This window comes from Ischnura elegans, chromosome 9 (genome assembly GCF_921293095.1).
Source record: "Ischnura elegans chromosome 9, ioIscEleg1.1, whole genome shotgun sequence".
Taxonomy (NCBI): Eukaryota; Metazoa; Arthropoda; class Insecta; order Odonata; family Coenagrionidae; genus Ischnura; species Ischnura elegans.
Window position 1 is genome coordinate 55,279,927 of NC_060254.1, and position 12,459 is coordinate 55,292,385.

General features: G+C 40.4%; 1 protein-coding gene across 1 annotated transcript in view; it reads left to right on the forward strand.

The window, feature by feature from the left end:
* Window positions 1–12,459, forward strand: part of LOC124165092 (SET and MYND domain-containing protein 4-like) — a 74,664-nt gene that overhangs the window by 36,602 nt on the left and 25,603 nt on the right. Inside the window, exons 2-3 of the mRNA XM_046542370.1 lie at window positions 8,038–8,164; window positions 11,795–12,005. Coding sequence (XP_046398326.1) covers window positions 8,038–8,164; window positions 11,795–12,005 — 338 coding nt within the window. The remainder of the gene's footprint in view (window positions 1–8,037; window positions 8,165–11,794; window positions 12,006–12,459) is intronic.

The following is a 12,459-nucleotide window of genomic DNA, read 5'->3' on the forward strand; positions in this document are numbered from 1 at the left end:
TTATTGTTCGTGAAAAAAATTTGTACAAAATGTGGAAAACTTAAGGAAATGAAAAAAGTGAATTTGGACCACCAGAATGGCCTGCGCGCCCAACCGCGTAACAAAATTTAATCCACCCTTGTGAAGCATTAAAAGCTGTTTAACGCTTTGTATTTGCTCGCAGCTGTTTTTGACAAATCACACGGCTTTCCTTTGTATTTTATCGAATCTAAGTCTTCCTTCACTGGATCCCATGTTCCCTCTGTAAATTCAATGTGTGGCCTGACAAGTGTGAATGAACACATTTCTTCCACTTTTTCACCCGAAAACAATTATTATCGGAACAAAATAACACAAAATTAAACAAAAATATTTGTTATCAATTATTTTCAAAAATTTTAATAATAATTTAGTGAAATAAAAACTTTTTTTGAGAGACGCCTTTAAAATTACCATCTTTTCGATACTTACCGTCATTTCACCATTGCTAGCAACAAATTTACCATTATTAAATTACCATCATTCCCAGAATTCACGGGGCTGCTACCTCTCCCCCATAGCCCGTCATTGATGCATTTTCCCCTTCGAACCCCCCCCCCAAATTTTTTTCTTGCCTGCGATCTTCGAGCAAAAATAACCGAGTGGGCTCACAACTGTCAGTGCACTGTATGGCATGAAGGGTACAGGAGCATTACCGTGATGGGAGGTTATCCCTTTGGATGATATTTTATTCAGATAATAGGTAATTAGTATTAATATTAACATAACGGTTAACACGTTTAATTAATATTAACATATCTATTGACACGTGAGGCATATGCTCTTCGAAAGAGGAGAACAATACACTTATCTAATGGACGAAAGAGCCAGAGACTAGACATCAATGACATCAATGACTAGACAATGGAGGAGGTCGTTAAAACTTTTGAATATACAATTGAGGATTTACCTTCAGAAGCGCTACTCTATGAAGAAAGGGCTTCCAGAGGGAACTGTCTTCATTAAGCGCTTTTGGAGGGATAAAATGTTTCATATTTTTATCTAAGAATTTATGATGATAGTGGAGAAGAGAACTAGTTAATCGCGCAATACTTTTTCAGAATATTGTTCGTTCTCCCCGATTTTTCCATGATTTCCCTGATCTCCGGAATTTTGGCAGCACCTGTTCCTACCCTATTCCTGGGTGTCAATTGACATCCATTAGTAGAAGCCAGATATCTCGGTGTCAATCCGTACGCTGTCTTCCCTGTCTGATAACGTCGCGTTACATGCTTGCTCCGTCTGCGAAGATAGTGTAGTATGTACACAAGATATGCCGTTGCTCTTGCCATTGCAAACATGTATAAATACTCCAGGTCTGAAGTTCCGAACGTGCAAGTGATGCGCAACCGGTGCAGTGTTATCAATGGAATTCTTGTTATCATTCAACCTTTGGAATGGCTGAGGAACATATGTTCAACCCATGTAATGTGTTTCATTGTATGATTGAATAAATTACTTGATAATGATTTGATTATACAACAAAACGCATTATTGAAAAATTAATTCATGGGGAAATTTTGTAATCCTTATTTTAACAATTTTAAGAAGAACCTTAAAATCGCAGAATTGACGAGGCAGCAATAAAGACTACTTTGTAAACATTTACATTACCTTGATCTAAAAATATTGTCAATTCATTTTGGAATTGTGGAGAGTTAATCATTAACTATGAAGGCATTTCTACTAAGTGATAGAAAATAATTATGTATCTATAAGCCAGTTTCAGGTAATTTTTCGCAAATATTTTTCTTATTTTATCATGAACTTATAATTTCCCTTACATATTTATATTTTTCCCTCCTTCTTCCTCTAATTTTGCCTCTAATGAGTGCCGTCTAAACAACGTCTTGTTATAAACAGCTTCGCTAGCTCGTAAAAACCGTATTTCTCCACAAGAGCTTATCCTAATTTTACCGTCAAATATCTCGAAAACGACCCCTGGGAATCAGGTTTTCTTTAGATAATTTTAAGGGCGTCTTTCAAAGATTATGTGACCAAAGTTACATCAAGTTCTAATTATTTTTACCGAGGCGCCCTCACTACCATAAGAGGAAAGTACTACGACAAAATATTTTAAAATATTTTGAATCAGGCCATTCGATTTTTTTTCATCGCTCAGCGGGAATTTTCCGCCATCTGCCTCTCAGCCCCTCCGCTGATCCTTTCCAAGCGACTCCACTGCCCCCGTTCCAACTTTAGCTACATTCGCGCCTCTGCTTCCTATCTGGTCACGCCGCCGTATTTACTCTTTCCCTCTATAAACTCGGACATAATCTCGGCGTTCTTTGCCCACGAGGCGAGTCTCCACGCCCCTGAGTGCACGCATTAAATGAATCGTTTCGCCACTTTTTTCTCGGTGCTCAAACTCATGCCCCGTTTGCACTACGCCGTTTCTACGCCGGTTACAGCCGGCCGTGGTACATAGACGAGGTGTAAACGCATGTTACGGTTAACCGTGGTTGGGATTCCGACAACTTTTCTGCGACATGTAAAGGCCGTTTTACACGGGGCACGGAATTGCGCAGGTTAGAGCTGCATTAATTTCTAAAATGGCGTGGAATTGCGCGAATGCATGAACGAAATTAGAACAGGGGCTATTTTGCCGTCTCGCATCCACGCATTCTCGCATGTGTTCTAGTAATTCACCGCTTTACACGACGCAATTTTGATTGCGCAATTCCGTGTACCGTGTAAAACGGCCTTAAGTTGTTTAATTTTCAATCAGAAAAGATTATTACGGATTATTCGCCTTTTCAAATGACGAGCTTCATCGCCCTATAGTAAATAAATAATTGTTAATATGTTATTTTTTTCTTTCTCCTTCGCTTTCCTTAAATGGAATTGAAAAAACTTCCATGCGGGTAGAGGCAACTACAACATAGGCACTGCAAACCATTTCAATCTTCAAGAGCACGGCCTTCGAGTTACATAAAACAAATGAGAAAGTCATATTCTGTCCAAGACTTTTATAAAAAGTTTATACTTTCAGCCTTTTTCGGCTATCGTTAGCAATATGCGACAGGGAAAAAAAATTCTTTGCCCTATGTTCATATGAAAAATATACCCGTATTCGACTTAGAGATATTGTTAATATATTCTCTGCTTGAAAATTGAGAAGATATTCCAAAAAAAAGAGCCATTTCAAGTTCAAACCAAGTCGCAAAAGATATATGTTTTTTGCATTGTGTCTAGATCAAGGTGGTATGGTTCTTGGTCAAAGGATAAGTCTATCGTCCTCTCCCTCGTAGATGATTATCTCGAGAAAGGGTGATTCTCCAATCTTCTCGAACTCCATAGGGAATCGTATGTTGGGATGGAGTCCGTTAATATGCTCCAAAAAGGGTTCCAGAGCATCCATACCATGTGGCCAAACGACGAAGGTATCGTCCTCATTTCTAAAAAAGAATTGGAGGCGGAATGGAACTGATTCTAGGGCACGCTCTTCGAACTCCTCATCCGGCTTGACCCCTGGGCATGCCGGCCTATAAGGCTGATTTTTCGATCCTGCGTCAGATTGCCATAAAGACCATAAAAGACTCGCTTTTCGTTACGTTGGCGTCGATTCAGTTTTTAACCCGAACGGAAACATTCAATTTTCTTGGTCTGTTTCAACGTTTTTGTTCCTTTCGTATTTTCCTAGCATTTTTTCCCATTTTATCAGTTTTGAGTATTTTTTAACGTTTGTTCTTCATGGTTATCGCTTTGTATGATTCTAACCTTGCAGGGATGGACTAACCAATAGTTGGGAGTTAGCTTTATCTAAAATTGAATTTGTGTTACAATGTTCTGTTGAATGGGGATATGCATTCTCAGTGGCATCTCACACCACCTAGACGAAGGTTTACGTTTTATGTTTATTATTATACATACATTTATTTGTTGACCATGTGTAGCGATGGAAAAGATCGTTTTCGACATTCGTTTATAGAATTAATTTACGTGGATTTTACGCCATTTATCAGTCTTCTGCGTAAGTAAAACAGAAAACTGCCGCAAAAGAGGTATTTGCATTGAGTTCAGCTGTTTCGATTTCTTTTCCGCAATCAAATTCCCAATCCGATATTATCTCAGCATGATTTTTCATTCCGATGTGTTCTTCTTCCATGATTTACGATTAGAACTAACAAAACATAGCGGCGAAACGCATTTAAAAAATGAACACGACTCTGCGCGAAGCATAGTTTCAGGCTAATCTTCCGTTAATTCAAAAATCGACCAAACCCCTCGCTGATTTTCGCACTGATTTCATAATGTTTCGCTTTAAGTTATTTCTTTAAACGCCGACTTTGACGTTCTGGTACCAGAATTTCGCGCTTGGAGCTCCGCACGAATGATCTATTACAGTGTTGCCAATTGACTCTGTGCTGTTACTTTTTGGGAGCATTTGGGCGTCAAAAAAACGATTTTTTTCAAAAGTGTAATTTTTCTAACCTGGGCCACGTCCACCACGATACGACACGACCACGATATGTAGAAAAACCAATTTTCAAACCGATCGCAACACTTTTAATTTTGGCCAAATAGTGGAATTTTACTATTTCGTGAATTATTATCTCAAAAACGGTGGAAGGTAAGGTGTTGCGTAATAAGGTTCAACCAAAATTGAAAGAACTGGCAGAGCCCCCCCAGCGAGCGTAATGCCTCATTCAGATTATGATTGTCCAAGCGATCGCCCATACGATAATTGGCCGAACTAGCAGTGTGAATTCATGTCCTGACAATAGTTAATGTAGTTCCGAACGTTGCCACTTAACGATGGTTTGGCGCTAGGAGACCGGAAGAGGAAGCGACAGGAGAAAGACGAGAAGTTCGTGAAGCACCCTTCGCTATATTTCTTTTCATGAAATCCTAGTCCTAGGAAGGAAGAGTATGGGTGGAAGAAAAATTATTCGGTAAATACAAGTTGAACACAGTAATATCTTGACCCTGTATGCCTCAACAGCTGTGCTAACCGTCAATTTCTCGTTCACTTTAGATATCAGCACTAGAGGTCAGCACAGATTTTAACCATCGTTGTTTGAATGCACGATAGTTCCTACGATTGCTGGAACAATCGTAATCCGAACGAGGCATAAGTGAGTTTTTCCTTTAAACCGGCCTCCTAATGTATCAGAACTTTAATGACGTCACCAGTTCATGAAAAGTGAGTGGCAACTTTTGCATTTCAAATGTATAATCAAACGGTTGAATGAGAAAGAATATTTTTTGTTGTAACTTACCTTACCAAATTGTCTTAATAAATTTCGAATTTGGCTCTGATTGAAATGAAATTTGGCAATTGTGCGTGGACAAGTACGTGAAGTGATATTCAGGCTTATGGTAAAGGAATATGGAAATGAAGCAACTCTTTGAAACTGACCTACGCCGAACGGAAAGCTTCTGGGGCTTCGAAATTTGGTTTCCAATGCGTCAGGTGGAACTCTCCGAAAGATATCTCGTCTCGCACGTGGCGGCTTCCTCTTGTCACTCAAGTCCAAACACCTTTGGCCCTCGATCAAAATAGATTTCGTCTGAATGCTTGAAACACGGGAGTTAGTCAGCTGAGTTACTCGAACCCCCCAAATTCTTTGGTTCAAATATTTGTCTTGGGGAATGTCTCCCATGGGAATTGATGTTCCATTTTTTGACAGCGGAGTTCAAAAAAATACCACTTTTGATGCATAAAGCCAATCAATTTTGCTTTCAAGCGTGACATCCTTTGATCTTAAAACTTAACACAAGTTGCATCAAAATGTAGAGAATCGAGTATGTATCTGTATTTTACCGTCAAAACTATTTATCGCAATTTCAGTCAACTGTGGCTCTATTATCGTTCAACTAATGTATTTTTATATTATTGAAGCATTAATTTTAATTATTAAATTAATTAGAGAAAGTAGTCTTGAGACGAACCTAAGGTAAATCCAATCGTAATTTTTGCCTGTGATATCAGTTATTTTAGTTATTTGGCAAATGCATATTTATCACACTTCTTTTTGTAAAATCAGACATTTTTTGTTCCAAATCTCCTTTATTTTATTTGAGATACAGTTTCTAATTGCCTTTTTCCTACGTGCAATTTTCCCTTTACCGCCCTTCTTCAACAACCACATCTCTCCTCCCATCAACAACTCCCTCACAACATCAATAATTAAATATCAAACGTTACGTATCGCATCTTCTTCTAATCCCTTCGGGATGCCAAGAGCCTCTTCTTACGCAAATCCGGTTTAATGGGTACATTTACAAAAACTTTGACAGCCGTTGATTTAATTGTGCTTGTACACATACACACGGAGAGTATTCATTGGATCCTTTTTTCCAGTCTTCACACCCAAACACGTATTATATTCCTCCTCCATAGCGTACTTCAACGGTACTCATAGCTAATAACACACGATTTTATGGCATAAATACCATAAATAAGAATGCAAACAATGTTACTATAGCGAGAAGCGATGGCTATACCTATAGGTTTATTTATGTCGTAGAACATGGCCGCCAGCCGTTTTGGCGCAAGGCTCAAAATAACATTTTTAAACCGTTATACTTAAATAAATATGTAATATAATGACCAAAAAAATTAATTTAGGTTTTTTATGCGCCAAATATATATTTTCTGTAGTTACCAAAAGTTGTGCAAATACCTTATTGTTCGCTGCAATGACAAAGAAAATGATCATGAGCTATGGAAAATTTCCAATATTTACATGTGCATTTTCCTAAAACTTCATGATTCTGATGACGTGTGGAAAAAAGGAACACAAGACACGTGGGATTATTCCAGGGCTTCAATTTGGAAGTGTTCGAGGGAATCGCTCCGCTAGCAACGCACGTGAGGGGGAGGTTTCGAAAGTTGGGGGATTTATGTTAGGAAGGGAATGGGCGGAAGTGAATTCTGCCCTCTATTTAAAAGGGGGGGAGCGTCAACAGAGTAGGGCGTTGCTACGGGAGACTTGAGGATGGGGGGAACGCTGCCAAGTATTTGTGGAGCGATTGCTAGGGGGTGTGACGTCATGGGTCTAGAAAAACCCAGCGCGCTCCACCACTTAGAAAATGCTAAATTCGTACGCGACCTACCACGCCCCACTTCTGCCTACTAGTTGCTTAGGCATGTTCATGATGGATAGTGCCCTTGCGACTTATGTGATGACTCGTTATCACTCTCTGGGGGGGCCTCTGCCCCTGGTATAATAAATGCGAACATGTGAGCTATAGTATAAACTTAAAGACATATCTGACTAAAATGTCACGGCATATCGAATTATAATGGATGTTGTATCAGTTTTCCTGGATATACACAATTACTTATACCACTTATTTTTTATCAGAGCGCGACCCGGGTTTCAAAGAATTAGCATCATATTCAGGCGCAAATTATGATTTTAAAAATTTTAAAAATTAGTTATGATTTAAAAAACTAATTATGATTTAAAAAATTAATTATGATTTAAAAAATAAAAAAAATCATAATTTTAGCCTGAAGATGATGATAATTCATTGAAACCCGGGTCGCGCTCTGATAAAAAGTAAGTGGTATAAGTAATTGTGTATATCCAGGAAAACTTATAATGGAATAGCACAAAGTAAAGCAAGAGTTAGTGAATTTTGGATGTTATATCGTTTAATCGGATATTTATGGAATTACATGACGTAATATTTTGTCGGGAAACAAATTTTGAGGTGTATTTATTCACGATATTTTATCGTCGTTTTTATCAGTGTATTTTTTTCTTAAGTTTTTATTTATTTTTAACTCGCCCTTTCATATGAAAATTTATCTATTATAGATTAAAATAGGCGTTTTATAAGATTTCTAGCTGAATTACATCGTGATATATATCCCAGAAACTGGAGACAAAATTGTTTAAATCTAAACTTGAATAAGAACAAAAACTCCGGAAATAATTAATATTTTATGAAACAGATCTTCTCGCATAGTTTGTTACTATTGAGCACAATGTGTACCAAGTATTATCTATGTTGGAAATTACTCGTATTTTTATATGAAATATTCCCTATCTATTTGGTTCGCAGGGCATGAAGGATGCAGCTGGTGCTAAGGCTTTCAAGGACAGGGGCAACCAGGCGTTCCTCAAGGGCGACTTCAAGGCAGCCCTCGACCTCTACACCAAGTGCGTCCTGCTCACACCTTATGGCGACGGTGAGCGACCCTTCATAAATCATCATTGTCATAAGTCAACGTTCCTAAGATTGGTTTGACGCAGCTCTCCATTCCTCTCTTCTACCCGCTAGCCTTAGCATAGTGGCTTATCTCCTCTATCTTGAATCCTTAATAACAGTTTTAAGCATACCGGCACTAGCCACGGTGATAACTTCACGGGAGTCATCCGCAATGCACAATTTGTGCGTATAATCCACAGGGAAAAAATCATTCGCCTTGATTCGAACCCGGACACCCCGATTTCCGGTCGAGTACTTTAGCCACCGTCAATCCATAGATAGGAATGTGTTGGAATGTATGTGTGAATCCAATTTCAATGTTTATTTTTCTGAGTTACTATGTGCATTGTTGTTTGTTATTTTTTATATAAGTTTGTTTTGTGAAGCTTTCAGTAGACAATATATCGATGGCTAACAATAAGTTCTAAAAACACGTGTCTCAAAAAGATAAACACTTCAGGAGAGCACAAGAAACGATTTATATTCTTAATTGTACAATGTTATTAAAAAACAAAAATTCATAAAACTGAAAAAGAAGTATACATTTGCAAACAAAGAGTTGTTTTTTGCTTGCATTTTATTTTTTAAACGTAATTACAGTTTGTTTAAGATACCTGTCTCAAACCGGCCAAATTTGGAGATACGCGTTGTTCTATGCTTTTATTCTCAGCTATTAGAAGATTCTTCTTTTTGTAGAAAGCCATCTTCGCCTACGCTACACATTTCGAATGCTTCCACTCTTGACTTATCTGCTGCTGTTAACGTTCAAGCCCCGATCCCATGCATAAAAATGCTCCATTTGTAGCATCCGATGTACTGTTTCCATACTTCTTTTCTTATTCTCGGCTATAAGAAGATTAGATCTCGTTTTTCTGAAATGTCCTCTTCGCCTGTTCTAGTGTACTGACGATTTTTGTCTTGCTTTACCCAACTCTGTGTAATCGACTTCCGTTGGTGAACGCAGCTTAGTAATTCATATCCACATTATATATGCCACAATCAGATCGTACCTTGAGCATATCTTCGAGTGACAGACACTTCATTGGACTATGTTGAGGTTTTTAACCACCATTTAGGTCGTAACTTAATACTTAAGGCCAGGCCCGCGCTGGGCCCCCGGGACAGCCGTACATATCCCGGTGCGCCCTCCAGCCTGAAAATCTTTGGAGCCCTCCTGTTCCGAAACTAACAGATCTTACAGTCAGAATACCAAAATTGAACTCTTAACTTAATTTCAATGATGGACAATTTAACAGCATAGTTAACACCACATTGAGTAAAAAAACTGGTTAAAATTAATATAATTAATGCTGGATCATTCCGGTAGTCCTCCTGCTGTTTAGTGCTGACGCCCTCTGGCCATGGCCGTCCACCGCCTTAAGAAGGGGTCCAGCCCGGGCCTGCTTGAGGCGATATGGTGTGTTATCACCTACCGCAAATGCTTTCACCGGTGTATTACTGCACAGATTCGTCTACAAATGCCCACTAGGTGGGACCTTAATTTCAGAATTGGAAAAAATTAGGGTTTCCTAGTCACAAAATGGCCGAAATAAATTGAATCCTCACGTGCTAAAATTTGGTTAGTTTAAAATGATATGAGGCCGTGCCTAAATGGCTTTAAGTAATAAGGACCCGAAATTGAGTTTTTGGGGCTAAAATGGCTCTACCTACCTGTGAAAAATGTGACAGGGTAGTTCTGAATGGACAAATGTATGGGGTTTTTTCGCCCCTCTCTTAGGCTTTATGAGATATTCTCGTAGTCTCCAGAAATCTGATTTTGCATTTATTTGAATGGCATGGCCCTTAAATTATTTATTAAGCAACTGGTAGAGTTGGCATAGTGCTCAGTGGACGATATGAGAGTTGTCCATTGAAAATGAAGTGGTACCTCCCGTAAGGAAGAGGAAAAGGGTAAATAGGGAACTCGACGGGGTAAAACAAAAGAAAAAACTCGCCGGCCTATGGCGAGTTATTTATTATATTACGGTAACACAAATGAACAAGATAGTGGCCGTGATGGTGGTGGAGTAGGGCTAAGAGGAGGGGAAGGAGAGGGTAGGTTAACACACGCCAGGCACTGGGGCAGGCTGGAAGATCGCCTGACAGCGGCCCGAGCTGCAGCAACGAAGCGACGAGGGCACACGTTACGATGCGGAAGCAGTCACGTCTCGTCCCAGGGAAGGTCTTATTTATGCCTCCACAGCCGGTGACGGGGGGGTGTCTACTGGTGTCGTCCTGCTAGGTCCTCATTTGACTCCCAGTGGGTGCGAAACCTGCCCCCACACGGCCGGCCAGGCCGACCTCGAGCTAGCATGCGCGGCTCAAAATTTTAGCCACCAAAATTCGCACGAGGCCTGAGTTCTGACAATTATTTATAACAGGGATGCCGGCTCACAAAAAATATTGGGGGGCCCAAATCGGGGATCTTGCCCCGGGAAATTTTATAAGTAGTGAGTTTTTTAAGCATTTTAGAAGAGTCATATGATCAACATTAGAACCCTGATAACTCTAATCTCGATATCTGGACCCTCCGGGGAAAATCGACAAGCCTGACACATTTTTTCCTCACGCACATAACGAATTTTTGAGGGGGCTCGGGCCCCTTTGGCGCCATGGTGTCGGCGCTACTGATTTATAAATATTGTCCGTCGAGAAAGAAATAGCTCTTATATTTTGTACTTGATTAAGCCTCCGCCGTCATCAAGTTGTCATACCTGCACTATTCCGTGATCGTATCTGCATTTTACATCTTTTTCTGGTTTAACTCATAGTTCAACTGATTCAGCCGTAGTATAGTGCAGTGGCGTAACTATGGAGGGGATTAGGGGATAGATCCCCCCCAAATCCCCAGATAAATATTTTTTTAAACTATTGTCTGTTTTTGACACATGTTAACTGCATCTGCTTAACGTAAAATTTTAAGCGCCAAAATGATGTAAAATGCATTTCCAGGCATGTCATTTTTCACAAATTTTCCCGGTACTCGCGTTGCCTAGGGGGGGTCCACCTCCCATGCACCTCCATCCCCTCCCCCAAGGCATATTCCTAGTTACGCCGCTGGTATACTGGAAGTTCGACATATTGAAATAAAAGGTTGTTGAACTTTTCCACAATTATTTTAATGCGTGCGGCGTGTTACGGCTCACAGAGCCACCGTCTAGTTCAAGACTTCGCAGTACATGAGAACATCACATCTATACAATTGAAGGAGAGGTGGAAAAGTGAAACTACCTTTTATTTCAATGAATAATAGTTGGTGAAGTAAAATTTGATGCTTTGCCGGCGAACATATTCGAAAAAGGCTATTCGGGCTTAGGAAACGGTAGCCGTGTAGCTGGGTTTTCATTCAATGTTGGTGGTGGTTCTCGGGTATTGCTGTGTAGGTAACATTTTCACTCAACGTTTTACTTCTCCTACTGGGAGCGTTATCAAGAGAATGGGTTTCTTTCCTTCGGGGCAGAATGGAGGGAGACCACCCGGCTGGAAGACCGAATAGCCTTTTTGAATGATAGTTTATATTTCCTTTATTTATTGCGGGGAGTTATTGAATGTTGCGCATGATGCGATATAATCCGTGAGTACGAATTTGTAAATCCCCATGTATCTTTAGATCTGGGCACGGCTGAGATCGCAGTTGCGACGGCCAACCGCTCGGCGGCGCTCTATCGCCTCGGCAAGTACCGCAAGGCCCTCGAGGACATCGACTGCGCCCTCGCCATGGACTTCCCCAAGGGCCTCAAGCACAAAGTGCTCGACCGGAAGGCCCGTTGCATGCTGGCCCTCTCCGACCGACGGAAACAGAACCCGGAAGCCAGCAGAAAGTGAGTATATGTGTGGGGTACAAGAGTGGTCCGGTCTAAAAAACTTTTTTGAGAGTTACAAGTATGGATCAATTTTTTTGTGAAGTTACCTTAGGAAACAAACGAGCTCCATGCTGGAGTGGTATTTATAGTGTTGCCTTCCCACCCTGTGAGTCCGGGTTTAAGTCCCGGCGGCGGCGAAGATTTTTCGGAGACTGCTCAAGTGCTTAGTTGAGACCACTCTATTCAGAGCACCATGCCTGTCCGGTGAGACACTTATCCGTGGTCCCTTCATTAAGAGCAAGCTAATGGCGACACCGAGTTTTTTCTCCTCCATTTCTTTCCCTCATGGCGAAAGTGGCCTCAGCTATCGGTCGCATCCTCCAGAGATTGGAGAAGGCGAGATGGACGGAGAGGAAAACGAACATAGAAGTGATATAAAATCGTCGATGTTCGCTGCGTATACGGTGCAGAA